At 44.7% G+C, this 16,737-nt stretch overlaps 1 protein-coding gene across 1 annotated transcript in view; it reads left to right on the forward strand.

Annotated features, from left to right (window-relative positions):
* LOC135903251 (sulfotransferase 1C2-like) overlaps nucleotides 1–16,172 on the forward strand; it is a 31,968-nt gene extending 15,796 nt beyond the window's left edge. Inside the window, exons 2-3 of the mRNA XM_065433670.2 lie at nucleotides 1,919–2,255; nucleotides 14,672–16,172. Coding sequence (XP_065289742.1) covers nucleotides 1,919–2,255; nucleotides 14,672–15,287 — 953 coding nt within the window. The 3' untranslated portion in view covers nucleotides 15,288–16,172. The remainder of the gene's footprint in view (nucleotides 1–1,918; nucleotides 2,256–14,671) is intronic.
* Nucleotides 16,173–16,737: the final 565 nt, after the last annotated feature.

A 16,737-nucleotide genomic window follows, 5' to 3' on the forward strand; every position in this document is an offset into this window, starting at 1 on the left:
ACTTAAGCCACCCGAGACCACATGAAACACGCCGCGGTTGACCACCTGAAGCTCCACACGGTTCATTCACCACATCGCACGAACACAGGGGTGCCATATTTTAAATCGCCGCAGCGCCAAACGGAACTTAAAATTCATTTCCTTTGAGTTTCTCAGCTGGGCTCGTTCACTCGCCAGTTACGAACTTAACGGACGCGCTGCGCCTACGTGTAACATAAACAAAATTGCCGCTAGTCGAGTGCTTATTGTGCAGTCTTCGGAGTTCGGAAGCATGTTACCATTCCTTTTGAGAACAACAAATTACACCTACACCAAGCACAGACGCTGCGGCAATCGTAATTTGGTTAGTTTTAGCAGACGATCGCACTGATACCGGGAGAACCCAGTGAGTCGGTTGGATTTCTCGGCGTCGTCCGAAGTCGGTTCGTATCCAGGTCGCACTGTCACAACCCACGGCCGCCGGTCGTATCGTTGTCAGCCTACTGTTACACTACTGTCTTTCAGCAACACTGTAAGCGCGTCATGCGTCCAATGAACTCGGACGATCGTTGGTGTCAGCTTCTTCGCATGGGCGGCCATCATAGGCACAGCAGCCGGAGGCTTCATAGCCTCCGATTGGTTGACGCCGGCGACGCGTCGTAGCCTCTCTTTCAGGCAAGCTGGCGAAGCTTCGCCTGGCATCGGCGAACTTCTAGCATGGGCTCTCGACATAATCGCTGTGCGTCGTCATGCTTCACTCTGATCCCGACCGGCGCTTTTGAAGCTTCGGCGCGTGCCGACGCTTGCCGACACGGGCCAGTGGTTGGGGCTGAAGCATGAATTTACTCATATAGCGATACGCACAGACTAAAGCGCAAACGCCTGTAAACTAAATTTTGAAGTCAATATTTTGGCGCACGTAATAACTCTGATCTTATCAGAGTTAACTCTGATCTCTGAACTGACTAGGAATCCAGCTGTATAATACAAAGTTCCCACGCAAAGCGTCACGACATGCCGTATTGAGCTACATTTTGAAGCGAATTTAAAATTGTAGTCACTCGAATTCAGTGGAACGATTGACTCAATCACAATAATTTGACAGTCCCTTTAGCATACGCCAAAGAGGGTGAGGCGAAAGTCTGCGCGCTCGACCGACATTCACTATATTACTTGAGATCTCATTCGTATGCGCGGTTGCTTCCTACTACTTCTTTTCTCCCGCCAAATGTCGCGGGTTCGAGTGCCCTAATTTAAGCTGCGAAATTAAACGTGGGTCAGTTAACTTCACCCTAATTAACACGGAAGGTCATGGATTCGACTTCCAACAAAGATCGAGTGTGCGACTTGCACAAAATATCATGGGTTTGAGTGGCTGAATTGACCCTATTCAAATTAACTGATGCGTATCGGAGCAATCTGTGGAAGACAACAGGGACGAACGCGCGAGCAGTGGCACGAGCGCGGGTCTCTGCGAGGCGAGCTCTGATGACTTTTTTTTACTGCACGCCGCATTTTCCAGACTTTCGGGTGTATGAGTCCCTTCAGGCTTTCGCCCTAGAAATCAATCTTTTTAATTTCCACCTTAATAAGATACCACGTGCTCGGCGGTTGTCGGTCCCTTTGTGGGCTCGAAGCGCTTACATGCGGGAAACGTTTTTAACGCCTGAGTAATGCGAACGTTTTATCATATGCAGTAGAATTACATGCAACTGAAGTTTTTATTGCAACTAATAAACACCACGTGAAGTTGGGATATCAGTTCTTACAAAAAAATAAAGCTGCGACGTGGGCGACGTGGTAATGCTGTTTTATTTCCAGACGTTATTTCCTAGGTAGAGACAATCTATTGTCTGATTTTATTTTCCTCAACAGGTCGAGAACTCGCGTTATATTGTACTGTCTCCTGCACAAATAAAGCCATTTAAAACGATTTTAGGTTCAATGGAACAACGAGGACCCTTCTACCAAATAGTAGATGGCCTACCCAGATGTCCAAATGTCGACCCGGTCTTGGTGAGGAAAGCGTTGAATTTCAAAGCCTCCAAGGGAGATCTGGTGCAGTGGTCGTTTCCAAAAAGCGGGACACATTGGGTGCAGTACATCATCCAACTCATTCTGAACGAAGGAGAAGGCGTGGAGAATTACGACCAGTTCTCCAAGAACACCCGCCCGATGGAGTACGTTGGCGTCGACGACTGGAGACCAGCGTTGGTGTTGCGATGCTTCGTCACCCACCTCCAACCACAACCAGAGTTCATCAACAACGATGCCAAGTGAGCATGTTCATATAATGCGCAGGACAATGTTGCTCATTGGCTATGCCGATCCGTTATAGAACCTTGATTACGCTGAGGTGGCCTATTGAGGTGGAATGAAAGAAACATTCGATCATTCGACATACGCTCCAGCAACAAAGAACTCAAGACCATCGATGTTAACGAGCAGCGCTTATGGGAAGTTATTGAAAATGTTTTCTGCTGTTTATTAGAAAGTAATTGAGACAGGGACAGACATAAGGCAATGCACACGAGCAATAGACCTGTAAGTATTGCCTTGTGTATGCGTCTGTATAGTGTTTATTTTTTCGCTAGACACAGAAAAAATTGGGCGGATCCTACAGATAGGTAGAAAGACGCGGTAAGCGAAGCTTTGTTTCATTTGTACTGAAATGCCTTCGTTTCCTTTTTCCTTCTTCACTGTTGTGTTGCTTAATGCTTCTCACTCTGCTTCCGTTTTGTTCACTTAAAGATCTTGCTGTTTCTGTTGCCAAATTCTCTGTAGTCGGCTGCATTTTTTTTGTAAATTCCTTCATTGTTCTGTAGCTCAACTCTCCTGGCTCAAGCCAGTTTTGATCATATATTTCATCCTCTTACTTTTTTTCTACATTCATTGCCGACTTCTTTACTTCTCGGCTCTTTTACTTGTCCAATCAGGCACCTGTCAAGTGGGGCGTTCCGATTCTGTGGTATGCCACTGTACTTTTTGTACCATTGGTTCTCGCTGACCAAGTTTTAAGCACAGTTATGATCTGAGCGAAGGTGAGGTTGCCAGCGCCACTTAGCGCCACGAACATCTTTTTTATACAGTGATAAATAAAAAAAAACGACTCAACCGCGCTTGAGATTGGAAAAAAAAAACTCAAGGTATTTTGGGGCGCATTGGAGTACCATGTCGTTTGTTTATACTGCACTACCTTATGAAGCAGCCCAATTTTATGACTGCCCTATCTCCGGGATCGATTCATCCGGGTCGTCTGGACAATCTTCCCTGTACATAGCTATGCATTTACTTGTTGCCTCTTTCTCGCTCAAACATTCATTTCGACGTCTTAGTCTTTCCTGCACTTGAAGGCCATGAATTGCCTTATTCTTCAAGTAAAGCGACACTTGCGGTTCCGGTTTAAGGCGCGCGCAGTTTGAATGAGAGCGTCAGGTACTCCTTTCGGCTTCTGTGGGCTAATTACGCATTGCTACTACCCCGTACAAATCTCTACGTTAACGTGGCGCGTACTTTTTGTTTCAAGCTCTATTTCAACGGCTTTTCCTGCCCGACGTGCCCTATGAGGCCTCAACATGTATAATTTACGAGGCAACAATGGCCAGGAATCCAGATCCCAGCAACCCCATAAAATTCTGAACATATCACCTATGATGGCCTTGAAGTTCAGTTTCTTGCTTGATAGGGTAGAATAATGGGAAAAGTTCTTGCGCTTCATTGTGCATTCCTGTTGACGATGACGATTATGGACTTGAGGCGCAAACGGGTTGGAGCCACTGTGTAAAAATTCTCCCATCGTGGTTGTAAATGTAAGCCGTTGCAATATATTAGAACGCATCCCATACTGGATCCACCCACAACAGAACCTGGAAAGCTCACTTCATCTTTGTCAGATTGGTCCCTTTTTTTTCTCGCTCACTAACAATAATTGTAAAGTCTGTAATAAATTTAATTGCGGTCAAGAAGATGCGGCTGAGCGCACACGATCAGCTAGTCATCTTACGCGTAAGTCTGGAGGGTCCGTCTGTGAAAACGACAAGAATATGTTTGAAGCCTCGGGGTAGCCAGCGCCAGAGACGGAAGGCGCCTGGAGGTGAAGAGAACCGCCACGTTCGCGCCCTTTCTGTTTGTGCTTTGACGTCATGGGCCTCACTGTGTATGTTCGCGGCGTCTTTTCTTTTCATGTGTAGCACTTGTAATTTCGCCGTGGCACATCGGGCGTCGCCCCGTTATGATCGATGTAGCGTCCGCGAGCGCGTTCGCTTCCTCTCCGTTTGTGCTACGACCCCGTGGTGCTCGGCCTCCGTTCTGTTTGACTGTTGATTTCAAGTTATCTCAAATTACAATTAAAAATTTTACAAGAACGTTTCATTTCGGAAACGCGGGTTGCCCCCGATCGTATGGACGCCACGAACAAGCACAGTGAGAGAGAGTGCGAGAGTGTAGGTTTTTACTTCTTTTTTGAGGCTCTCAATGACTGCCCTACCAAAGCAGCTGGCTTGTTGCTGAACACCGCAGGAAACCTGGTGCACACACGATTTTACCAGAGTAGCTTTCTGGCAGTTAACAGCCATACCTCCCTTTACAAGCTTGGAGTGGTCAGAAAGGTAGTGAAGCAAGAGCTTCTTACTCCTAGGGTAGTAGACCAACAAATAGAACTAATATTTGTACTGATACATATATCTAGGAATTGAAGGCGACCATCTACCGGCAACACATGAGTGAAATTGAAACGTATTCAACACTTTTCAAAAACACCGAAAACGCTTTTAACAGCATGGCCACTCCCCTCAGGCTTCACACCTCACGTAATGCGAAGGTTGTGGAGTCGCTCCGCACCTGCAGGAAGTTATTTTTTTTTCATGCAGTTTCATTTCCATTAATTTATCGTTTGTTTTATTCATTTATCAGGCACAAGTAATATCCCCAATGTTGTCCTTGATATCAGTGTTTGTTGGCTTCTTGTGAGATGACTAATAAATATCGGGGCTCTCGGTTAATTTCCTTTTTTATCGTTTATTACATAACGAGAATCTCGAATGCGGCAACATTGATGCCTTGAGGTAGCATGTGCGGGTTTATTGACCCGTTCCCTTCAACCAAAAAATATCACACTCTCGTGACGCCTCCAGAAGAAAGGATATTCCACATTCGCTACCACGGCTTCTGAGTGGTAGCGCTGGCTAACACTCCCAGAGTTCTACTGGGAAACACAAATACCCAAAAAAGCGGATGGGGAGACGGCGCCGCGGTAGCTCAATCGGTAGAACATCGCACGCATAAAGCGAAGGTTGTGGGATCGTTGCACACCTGCGGCAAGTTGTTTTTCTTCCACTTTCATTTCCAATAATTTATCGTTTCTTTAGTTCATTCATTAAGAACAAGCTTTTTCCCCTATGTTGTCCTTGGTCTCGCTGGTGGTTGGCTTGTTATGATATGACTAATAAAAATCGGGCGCCTTGGTTAACTTCCTTTCTTCTCGTTTTTAACAAAACATGACATTATTCAGTCAGAGGCCTGTAAATTTAAACATGCAGGGGCACCATTGGTTAAACAATAGGTATGCAAGGTCTATGTATACAAGTATTACCAATGCATTACTGCCATTGTTGAAAAGAAATCAATTTTCCTATCTAAGTCTGCCTCATACAAGATTAGAACAAAAGCATAAATTTTACATAGTCACCCTAACAGGAACACCTCATTTGAACTTCACACTAAATAGACCTCTGCTGATGCCAGTCTCCTACAACGCTGAACCTTGCTGCATGCTTTATAAAGAACTTATAGTGGTATATCACTTGACTCTAAAGCTATTCTGATCGGCAAAACTGTAGAACACATCTACAAATGTTCCATTTCATCTGTAACAGCTTAATTGACTTGCTTGCACAGCTTACGAAGTGCAAGTAAAAATGACTTCTCCTTGTTTAGCATTTTTTCCGCTAGACCACAATCAAATGACATCAATATAGTAACATATAAACTCAGAGAACATAATTTGGCTTATTTATTACCACCTTCGCATACTGTCACAGCAGCGCTCCGTCATATGTGTTGCAATAATGAAGAGGTGCTTGTCTACAAGCACTCCAACGTCACTAACACTGATAACCTACAAGTCTAGGTAGATGGTCATAATTCAGGTAGGAAAAACCTGAGGACAAAATCCACTGTGAGAGCACCAATACTGCGACAACTTGAGAAAGGTGGACCCATTGCAGGCAGCAGACCCCTTATCAGCTCCAGCAGGGCAACAGTAACTAGTATTTCAGTAAAATAAAGGGAATATTTAGTAAATATGAGTTACCTTGTTCCTGTTTGATATCAATACAATCTGATTTCCATACATATGCACTTGCAGGCTTTAGCAATACAAGTCCAATATTTGTAGTCAACTGAAATATTTGCAATCGCTTCTCTTGTACACAGAATTTTTTTTCAAGTGATCTAACATTTAGAGCTTGCTTACTGACACGAAAGCCTTGACTGCCTTGACATCATTCGAAGCAAAACGTCTTGCTGCACTGTAAGCAGTTGCACCAAGGAATAGAGCAGAGCAGCCAGAGCGAATGACTTTTTTCTTTGGCCGCTACAATAAAAACGTGCATACAAGCAAGAAAGTAACGAACACATGTAGTGAGCCGCTGCTATTATCTCGAACGTTTAGTTCCGTATTCTAACAGAAGTCATTGCCGTATCGGATACAGTATGCTCTCAAACCGGTACAAGCGTCAATACAGGTGCGCAATCGAATGCAGTTTTATTCTGCGCTTTTAACGCAAATGGGCAACAGGTTAGAAGTGTCACACGGAAAAATGCGAACGCCATCAAGCCGATCGCGCTACCATTGAAATCGATCTATAAAGATAGGTGGTCGATTTCTCCATTCCTGCGTCATTTCTTGCCTTGAGACGCTGCTTTGTCACCTTTTGAAACAATATTTCTGCTCGCGACCCCGGCTTAGCACACATCTTTTTAACACATACGTTATGCAAACCAAACAAAAACAAATAGGGCTTACCTCATGAGCAAGTTACGAGGACGCGTAGACTGTTGGAACATCCGTTAAGAGCAGGCTATCGCGTGTCCAAGCGCATACGTAAACTCGAGCACAGGACAACTCCTTCGATGCCGCAGCGTGCAGAGTTTTGTAGATGAAGTAAAAGACATTCAGCGCAAATATACACGCGCTATGACCACACATCACGATCACGCAAGCGTACACCTCACAGCGACAAATTCGGAACTTTGCCAAATCGAACATGCCAAGACTCAAGCAGCGTAACCATCCGCCGCTTTTGTTCTTCGCTCCCGATGCGTCAATCTTTTTTGCTTGGGGCCTCGCTCCACTCTTGAGTACAAATCAAGACATATTTATGGTAAACTAAACATTTTTACAACATGAAACAATAAAATACAGCTGACTACGCTGACTGCACATGTGCTTCTTTCTCTACGGTTCTTTAGATCAGAAGCGTAGCGCGCACTGCCCCCTGGTGCCGCACTCTGTGAGCGCAATGAACAAAACAGAATCGTTTTGGTATTTTTGCTCTAGTTGCTGGAACAGTAAAATAATTACTTGACAATTATTTGAATTGTGAAAGAGGAGAACGCTTTCTCTCCCACAAGGTAGTGCATATTATACAAAGAGATAGAGAATGCAAGAAGAGAGGCAGGGAGGTCAACCAGAAGGTTTGCTTCGGCGGCTAGCAAACTCCAGTGTTCCAATGCACTGCAGAGCAGTGCACTTCCATGCGTCAATAAGCTCTAGTATAGGACTAATTTGGGCTGATTGGCACGTTTAATTAAAGGGTATATATATATATATATATATATATATATATATATATATATATATATATATGGATACAACACATGGAACAAATGATGTTGCATGCTGCGTCAAAAGCTTGACTCGGTACGCCAAGCCGGCCCTAGGCGTTCTTTCTTTCATTTTCGTTTTTGTTGTCTTTTTGGCAGTACATACAATACTACCACGGTACTAGGTCCTTCATCTTGGGTCACCGTCCCATAATGTGCACACATATCGGCGCGTGCTCGCGATCTTTATTTTGCCGTACAAGAACGTGCGTGCTCAACGGTCTTGTTTTAAGGTGAAGCGCCCAATGTTTGTGATTACATCTTACCGCAAAAATTGACAACACATGAACAGGGAAGATTATGCCTAATCGTTGTGTGTCAGTGAATGGACGGTTACTGACAGAGACGAGATATTCTGGTAATATTGGGGGACTGAGTTAAACCAACTAAATTATAGTTCAGTGAAGTCCTTTTTCTCTTGGGTTAATTGCTTCCCGCATCCAAAAATTTCCCCCTACCGTTGCTATTGGATCTACAGGCCGCCAGTTCCCTTCGAGACCATTTGTTGCTAAATGTACACGCTGGTACAGTCATTATACCACTCCTTGCGTTTCCGTACTGAATTATAGTGCGCACAATTTTTGGCGTAGAGCAGCGATGGCTTTCCCACTGCACCAGCACCTGAGAGCCACACGTTTCTTGACATAGGCAAGTATGCCCACGGTTATTCGTTCACTTAAACATATGTGATGCATAATTACCTACGAAACGCTTAATTCGAGAACATTTCAAGCAGACGCATATATTTGCGGATATGATCAGCGTTACAAGGTCCGTATGCGCGAACCGCGGCCCGAATAGGGGATGCGTATATATTAGGGGTGTGCGAATATTCGAAATTTCGAATACGAATCGAATATTTTCCTTATTCGAAGCGTACTCGATTCGAGAAATGCATATTCGGAAATTCCCGAATATTCGAAGATGGCCCAATAACGGTAGAAACGGCGAATATTCTGACAGGCGGAATAATTGAACAATTAGCGAATTATATGCTTCCTCCGCGTTCTCCTCAGAACATGTTTATTCACTGAGAACTTCGCATCACCGGCTCACTATTTGTATGCTCTGTTTCAGTCTATCTGCATGACGCTCGTGAGACACGATCAGTTTCAGTTTATTTTTACCAACCTTTAGTCTATGGCTCTTTCATAACCATATATGATGTCCTTTAGGGCTCTGTAACTATATGCGATTAAATATGTACCCCCAAAGCGTCACCTGGACAATCTTTAGATGTTTGGAAATTAACAAGAAATAAATATGTCCGAGGAGAACGTTGCATCGCCATCGACGAGTCCCGCCTTGTGTTCCCGCTTTTCTCATGTAATCGCGGCTCTCTGCTACCTGCTGCGCTGCTTCTTCTCGAGACAAACGCAAAACACGCTAACTTCGCCACTGCGCTATTAGCAACTATCTCAGTGCTGATACAGACCTCGATCAGGCGTGTTCTCTAAGAATGGCATCAACTGCAGGTGACGAGCTACCGAGCAAGCAAGAAAAGAAAGCCGGAAGAAGTCTCCTTTGGCGGCACTATACAAAGCTCTCGCCGTCGACAGCTCTGTGTAAGTCGTGCGAACATACTCTTGAAATACCAGCGGGAATGACCACTACTGTTCAAAATCAGATGAAGCAGCACCCTTTGGTGATGGAAGAGTACCAAAAAGAGGCCACTGCGAATCCTCCATTGAAGAATCAACCGACACTGGATGGCCTACTTCAGCAGAGACAGCAGTCATTGTCTCAGGAGAAAGAAAACGCATTTCACCAGAATGTGGCAGCCATTCATTTCTTCACCATTTCTGCCACATCAGTTCAAAGCACTGGTCGAAGCAGCTGTAGAGTCGTGCTACAATCAGCCACCTCGAACGAAAATGTCGCGTGTGCTCGTCCCGCGCATGTACAACGAGACAACAGCAAAGGTACGACACGAGCTGCTAAAAGTACTTGAACATGGAACAAGCACTCTCGCTATTACGAGCGATATCTGGACGTCGCGTGCCAACGAGGGGTTTGTAAGCCTCACGTGTCATTTTCCTGCGGTGAAGTTCGACATGAAAAAGTTGACTTTGAACACGCGACACATGCCGGAGAGTCACACGGCTGTGAACATAGCTGCGTCATTGGAGCAGCTATGCACCGACTGGGAGATACCAATCGACTGCGTGAAGTACATCGTGTCGAACAGCGGCCGCAGTATCCAAGCAGCTGCAATATCCGAGTGGCTGCAATATCCGAGCGGTAGCCAGGAGAGTGCCTTAGCTCCAGCGAGCCTGCTTTGCGCACACTCTGCACTTAGTGATCAACAATGAAATGTCGTGTATTCCGACAATCAACACACTCTGCAAGAAGGCTAAAGCGATTATAGGGAATTGGAAGCATAGCCCTAGTGCACACAAAAGACTTGTCGATCTGCAGACGTAGCTGAACAAAGACGTGCTCTATGTTGTGTAGGATGTTGACACAAGATGGAACAGTCAGTACCTCATCCTCTCAGGGCTCCTTGAACTCAGAGTCTATCAGAGTTGAACTCACCTTTTCGGACACGAGTTTAGATACCTTTAACTCTGCAAAGTGAAGAGATGCCGTGGAGTTCTTGGAGGCATCGAAGACCTTATTTGACGAAACTGTGATCTTAAGTGCTGGAAAGTACCCGTCATTGTCCTGTCAAATTCCAATTATTTTTGGAATGCTGCATTGCCTGGAAGAGTGCAAAGGCAGCTCGGCGTTTGCTAACAATCTCGCAAAATCTGTCAAGACCCGTTTCGCTGAGTGAGAATTTGACGAGGTGGTCAACCTGTTTCTTGATCCAAGCTTTGTGTTCATCAGGCGTCTGGTTAGATTATCTGGCATTGCAACAAGGGAGCTCCGCGCAGCTCGCCCAGTGAGGACACTGCCATGCCAGCGTCGTGTCCTGGTGGCCACTGTATGGAAAGCTTTTGACGGTCTAGTGATGAACAAGGAGAACGCACACTTGGTATCTGCCTCTCAGAGGGAAGTTACAGACTATACGGAAAAGCATCTTCTCGAAAGGGGCAAGGATCCTTGTGAGTGGTAGCAGTCCATTGGCCTCTTCACGTACTCGTCCACAAATACTTCGTCATCGCTGCCATTTCAGTTCCAAGTGAAAGTCTTTTCTACCGTTTGAATTGTTGTCACAGTGCATACAGCGCGTTTACTTTCTGAACATGTTGAGCAGTTAATTTCCTTCATGATAATCACTAAAAAGTGCGTTACTTGACTGAGAGCATCACCTGTCATTACCTGTGCGCATTATCTGTAATGAGTGTCTTTTTATCCTGCAGCATCGTTGTAAAATGCAATATTTTTAACAAGCGTTATAACGCTATTGTTACCACATTTTGCTACTTCTTAATACTACGTACGTACAGTCGACCAAAAAAGTTTACGGACCACGGGGTCTCAGAAAAGGCTAAATATACGAGCAGCCTTTAAAAGTAGCCAGCAAAACCGTACATCACCATGTTGTTCGCATATACCAGTAAAGGCTGGATATGGGAATACTAGGCTGCATTTGGAGGCTGCGGAGATATTCCGCCTTTTGTCAGGTCTCTTGGTCCGTAAACTTTTTTGGTCGACTGTACATATTCGATATTCGATTCGATATTCGAAGACAGTTTTTTGCCTTATTCGTATTCAATTCGTATTCGAAAATTGAAATATTCGCACACCCCTAGTATATATAAATAGTTATAGGATCTGTTACTGCAGCTTTTGGTAGAAGGCTAACTCTCGCATTTTGTACGTATCTTCATAATGCGTACAGTTTGCGTACGCATTACAAAGTACAAAGTACTAGCGCTCATCACCCCCCCCCCCCAAACATCGTATATAGTTTTCCTCGCAATAATACGGATGTTCGCATAACAAAAACACAGAATTCTGTCTGTTTCGTGCAAAACAGTGTAGCCACTGTATTAATACAGTAAAATGTCCACAAAGCTTTAAACGGAGAGAAATTTCTGTGTATTACGGGATATCAGGCCGATCTCTCTCTCTTCTTTCAAATAAATTATATATATCTCTCTTATTATATTGCTACATCGTTATCATTTTCTTCAGCAAGCAATCTTATGTCATTGGCTGTGACGGGCGATTCCTTTTCCAATGTTTCCTGCAAGATATCCCATAAATGTACAGCATCCCAACACTCTAGGAAAATGGCCAGTTGGCTAAGGCTTGTCACAGACTCGGCAGTCGAGTGATGGAAAAACATGGGTTCTCAATCAAGGTTTCAGTATGCAAATGATAGAAAAAGACTTGCTTTTTTTGTTAGTTCAGGGAGAGAAACCTTAAGCACTTGCTCTAAAGACATCATAAGTTAATGACCAGGCAAACTTAAACACAATTCAAAGAGACGAAACCTGAAATATGTGTCCCAGGGAATGAATAATTCCTTAGCCTTTGGCTGCGTCTTCAGAGGTAGCGCCAAGTATGAAGTTGAAAGAAAAAAGTATTTTGTTCCCAGAAGCACACGCACCTTTCTAAAGTGAATAAAAAAATTCACCGACCATTACTTTATTTCCTAATGCGAAATTTGAGTGCAGCTCTATACTTATTTTTTTAGGGAAAACATGTTTAGACGTGTAGCAGAGTCGGTAATCGTGGGAAATCTTATCTGCGGGTGAAGGACGTAGGCTTTTATACATTCCTTGTCGAATGGTTCCGGTCGAATCGCTGGTGCCATTTGGCTTCCGGAAAGTCCTACACAGTTCGCAACGCGCATACGCTCAGATTACGAAAAATTGGCTAACTATGACAAGCGAAACAAGCACGAAGGGTACCGAACCATGCAAACCAAACAAGCGCAAGCGGGAGCTGGCGTGGACAGACCATAGTAAGAAATTAAAGGTCCTGCTGAGACCAGATACAAGTACGCGTCGAGCCGTCAGGCGGGTCCTCATAAAACCGGTTTCCGCCATTAGTGTCCGCCATTCGCGGCTCGCGTACTATATCGTATGCCGCTAGGTGTTCGTTCTTTCAGCCTTCGCTGTTGTGCTCGTTAGCTCGGTTACGCTGAGACCGACATTGACGCTCACGGCAGGAACGGGCGCCTAGGAACTGCGCTGTGAAAATTCGGCAATGGGGGATTATCGAGTGTGGAGTTGTGTAATGGCAAGGAAGAAAACGTACATCGGCAACATCGGTAACGAACGCCTTGCTGCCTACATTATGTAAAGACTTCAAAATCTCACTTGAATGTATGAAGCAGCATGAGTTACTTCCCCTTAGGACCCGTCTAAAGTACACTTCATGTTAAAGCACTTCCACAAATGTGTTAAAGATTTCGTGAAAGTATAAAAATGTGAAATTCTGTTCAACCTTCATTTGAACTTGATCAGAGACAATGTCGTCCTGAGCGAGTTGGGGGCGAGAATTGGATGGAGTCACTGTGCACGGCACTCTATCGCGTAACCCCTCATGTGAGGGGAGTGTAAGGAACGCATAACTGCTTATTTGTCTTGACGGTGCCATTTTTGGTATCAGCCAACATATTTAGACGACACATACCTACGAGGGCGACTCACATTTTTGCCCAGCGGTACTTTTGGGTAGGCCGGCTTTTTTACCCCGTGCTATGTTCAGGATGGGGCTTTGAGTTTTCTGATGGCCCATTCTTGTGCGCTGTATGTGCATATTATTCTAAAATTTTAAACCACTTTTAAACGTCTATTTGTAAGAAAAGCGAGCCCTCACACGCCCTGTCACTCATTGAAATTGAATTGGGTTACTGCACGTTTAGATTTTGACTCATGTTTGCGCTAAACCCAGTAATACACACTATTTCACAATGGAGCAGCATCAAAGTATATCTCCGCACAAACAAAGGAGGCCAAAGGTGTTTTTTAAACGTGTACTGCGGAAGCTGAGCGTTTGATACGACGCCGTATACACGCGCTACCGATTTCGAAGTTTTTGCATTGTTAGTAGTCTGCAAAGTGCGATGACTAAACCACAGGCCGCCTGAAAAGAGCATCAAAACAACGCGGTACGACAAGGTCACCCGCCCATGTTCGCGATCGAAAAGTGAAGGTGACACGAAGGCTTGTCAGCCGAGCTGGCAGTTAGGTGAAGAGGTTCACTTTGATATTTAAAATAGTTAAAGTTTCTATTAATTTGTGGAACACATCTTCCACGTCGACATGTTCGTAATTAGGAAATGTACGAACAGCTGAAACACAGATGTATTTAAACCAATCACTTAAGGGGATCGGCTGCGTTAACTCAGGCGCGCTTCACCACAACACAAGAAGAGCGAGACAGTGTTGATAGGAGGGAAAGCTGTACTTAGCTGCTCCACGTTCTTTAGGACCTGTGGTTGCATGAAGCATGCCGAAACAAATGGCATGCGCGTTCACGTGCTTCATATAACAAAATAATGCCGCCTAACGCACCTGTAAGGAAGGTTGAAGTTATAATACGTCGGACTTACCTTTGCCCAAAGCCTTTCGCACTTTGCTGCTGCTTTTACGCAGATTGAAATTTTACAGTTTCGTGAAGCTTCCTTCACCTTGTGGGTTATAGTAAACCTTTAGTTTTCGATGTTATTTCTTAGATTAACCTTCACCTTACTAATTTTTTACCGACTGTTTCTTTCGGGAAGAGCGAGAACACTATTTCTTTCCTCCGACTTATGATAAGTTAAGCGGCTTCTATCGCTTTACTCCGAAAGCGGTTTCATTCTTCACGAGTTTTTTTGTGTGCTTCAGTCTGCATGAATGAGCGTCAGTGAAGTTTGGGATACTCATTGATGTACTATCCTTTATTTCTTTATTTCTTTATGCAGGTATGTGTACGTGGCGAGAAATCCTTGGGACGTGTGTGTGTCGCTGTTTCACATGGTCACCAACCTCAGCGTCTACCGTTTCGAGGACGGCACGTTCGACGAGTTCTTTGAGTACTTCTTGAACAAGGACTTCGGATACGGCTCCTATTTTGACCACGTAGCCACGGGATACGCTCTCAGAGACAGGGCCAACGTACTCTTCCTCACTTACGAGCAGCTCAAGAGGGAGCCCCGCGAGACCGTACTAAAACTGGCACGCTTTCTTGGCGATCGCCATGCCAAGATTATAGAAGACGGTGAAAATGGCTTGCTATCCCGAATCTTAGAACTGTCTTCACCCAGCCAAATGAAGAGTGTCATTGTGATGAACTTGTGCAGCAAGGAGTGGGAGGTTATGATGACTAGAAATAACATGACCTGTAAGGACGGTTACGGTGGGGACTGCACAAAGTACGCCATTGTGAGGAATGCCCAAATTGGCGATTGGAAGAACTACTTCAAGCCTAACCAACTTCAACGCTTCGAGGCGAAGATTAAGGCGGAAGGAGCGAAAGCTTCGTTTATGGATTTGTGGGCAGACATCAGGAAGGAGGCGCTTGAATTAGCTTTTTCGTAAGCGAACAAAAATTTGCGTTGACCAATCACGGACGAAATAAGGCAGTGCAATACACAGCATAGTCAGCTCTATGTCGTGTATTTTGAGCCACTTTCTCCTTGACAGTGCTACGCCCACTCGACTGCATCTTTATATTTCGCGTCGCAAATTTACCCTTGGATGTGTAAATATACAAATGCCTTCGTAATAAATCAACTACCGTTTGGAAAGACAGAAATTTGACAGCAGAAAGCAAGGAACGCGGCCATTAATTTGCCAAGCTCTACCGGCGCTGCTACTCTAATCATGTCCAAGCGGCTAGCCCAGATTTGCACCTTGCTTCTTTGGGGATCCCGTGAAGCCAGTGGATATTTCATCATGGTGACGTACACCTGCGCCACGAGTTCTGTAGGAATGTTTCTAAGAGCACATCAATGGGGCAGTACCAGGGAACGTTGGTCGGAAATAATCGGACAGAAGCAATGGCCCCTTGAAATAGTTGTGACGATGATGATCGTGTGTGTGTTAGCGTTCTTGAATATGCCTATCTGCACGAAAGGAAGAACTGTGAAATGAGGTACTCGGCTATTACTGCAGGGCTTTACAAAAGAGAATTTGGCAGACATCACTTCCATTGAGAATTAAAAAGGACAGCGCTGTTGCAATATACTTCACTTCTTGACACTTGAACCTGCTTGTAGTGGGCTCGTGTTTTCCCCTCTGGCAAGTTGTGCAACTTTCATTGGGATTCCTTACGTGTGAAGAATTTTACGTCATGGCAAATGATTGTTGTAATTTCATTATTATCGCGTTCGAAAATTTCATGGTAAGTAAAGAGCGAAGCGTTAATATTACTACACTCTAACGCCCACTAGCGTCTACGCAAACCGTTTGGTGCTAAAGTTTTTTTGAAGCCACTAAACTGTTCGATAACTATCTGCTTTCTTGGTGACGACGAGGGTTTTTGACCGAAAAATATATGGGTTCGGCAGGGGTTCGGGCTCAACGCACTGCGGGTTGTGATGGTTCACTTTCGGTTGGGAGAAATAAAAAGACGATTCAAACTCCAGGTGAAGTCGAAGAAGTTGGCGTTCGGAAAACGCACCAAGCGTCTCCAGAGCAGCTATGCATGCAGAAAATTCTTAAGGATGTCCGGCTGTGCCTCTTCAGGCATGAATGTGTGCCGTCTATAAGACAATTGACTTCGATGAAGATCTGATGCCAAAGTTAACGCGTGAAAAACAAGTATGGCCAGTGATCTCTAAAACCTATTAAGGCGAAAGCATCAGATTGCTTATGAGTCGGAAATTCGATGTCTGGCATTACGGCGCCAAATTTATACAACGTTGAAACCTCAACCTTTGGCCGGAGTCGAACCCACGGGGTTTGGATATTTAGGGTGAATTAGTCATTCAATTCCTTTATAAGAAGGCGTGAAGACGAAGCGGAGAAGCCGAGTCAGCATGATGTG

Source organism: Dermacentor albipictus, chromosome 2, assembly GCF_038994185.2.
Source record: "Dermacentor albipictus isolate Rhodes 1998 colony chromosome 2, USDA_Dalb.pri_finalv2, whole genome shotgun sequence".
Taxonomy (NCBI): domain Eukaryota; kingdom Metazoa; phylum Arthropoda; class Arachnida; order Ixodida; family Ixodidae; genus Dermacentor; species Dermacentor albipictus.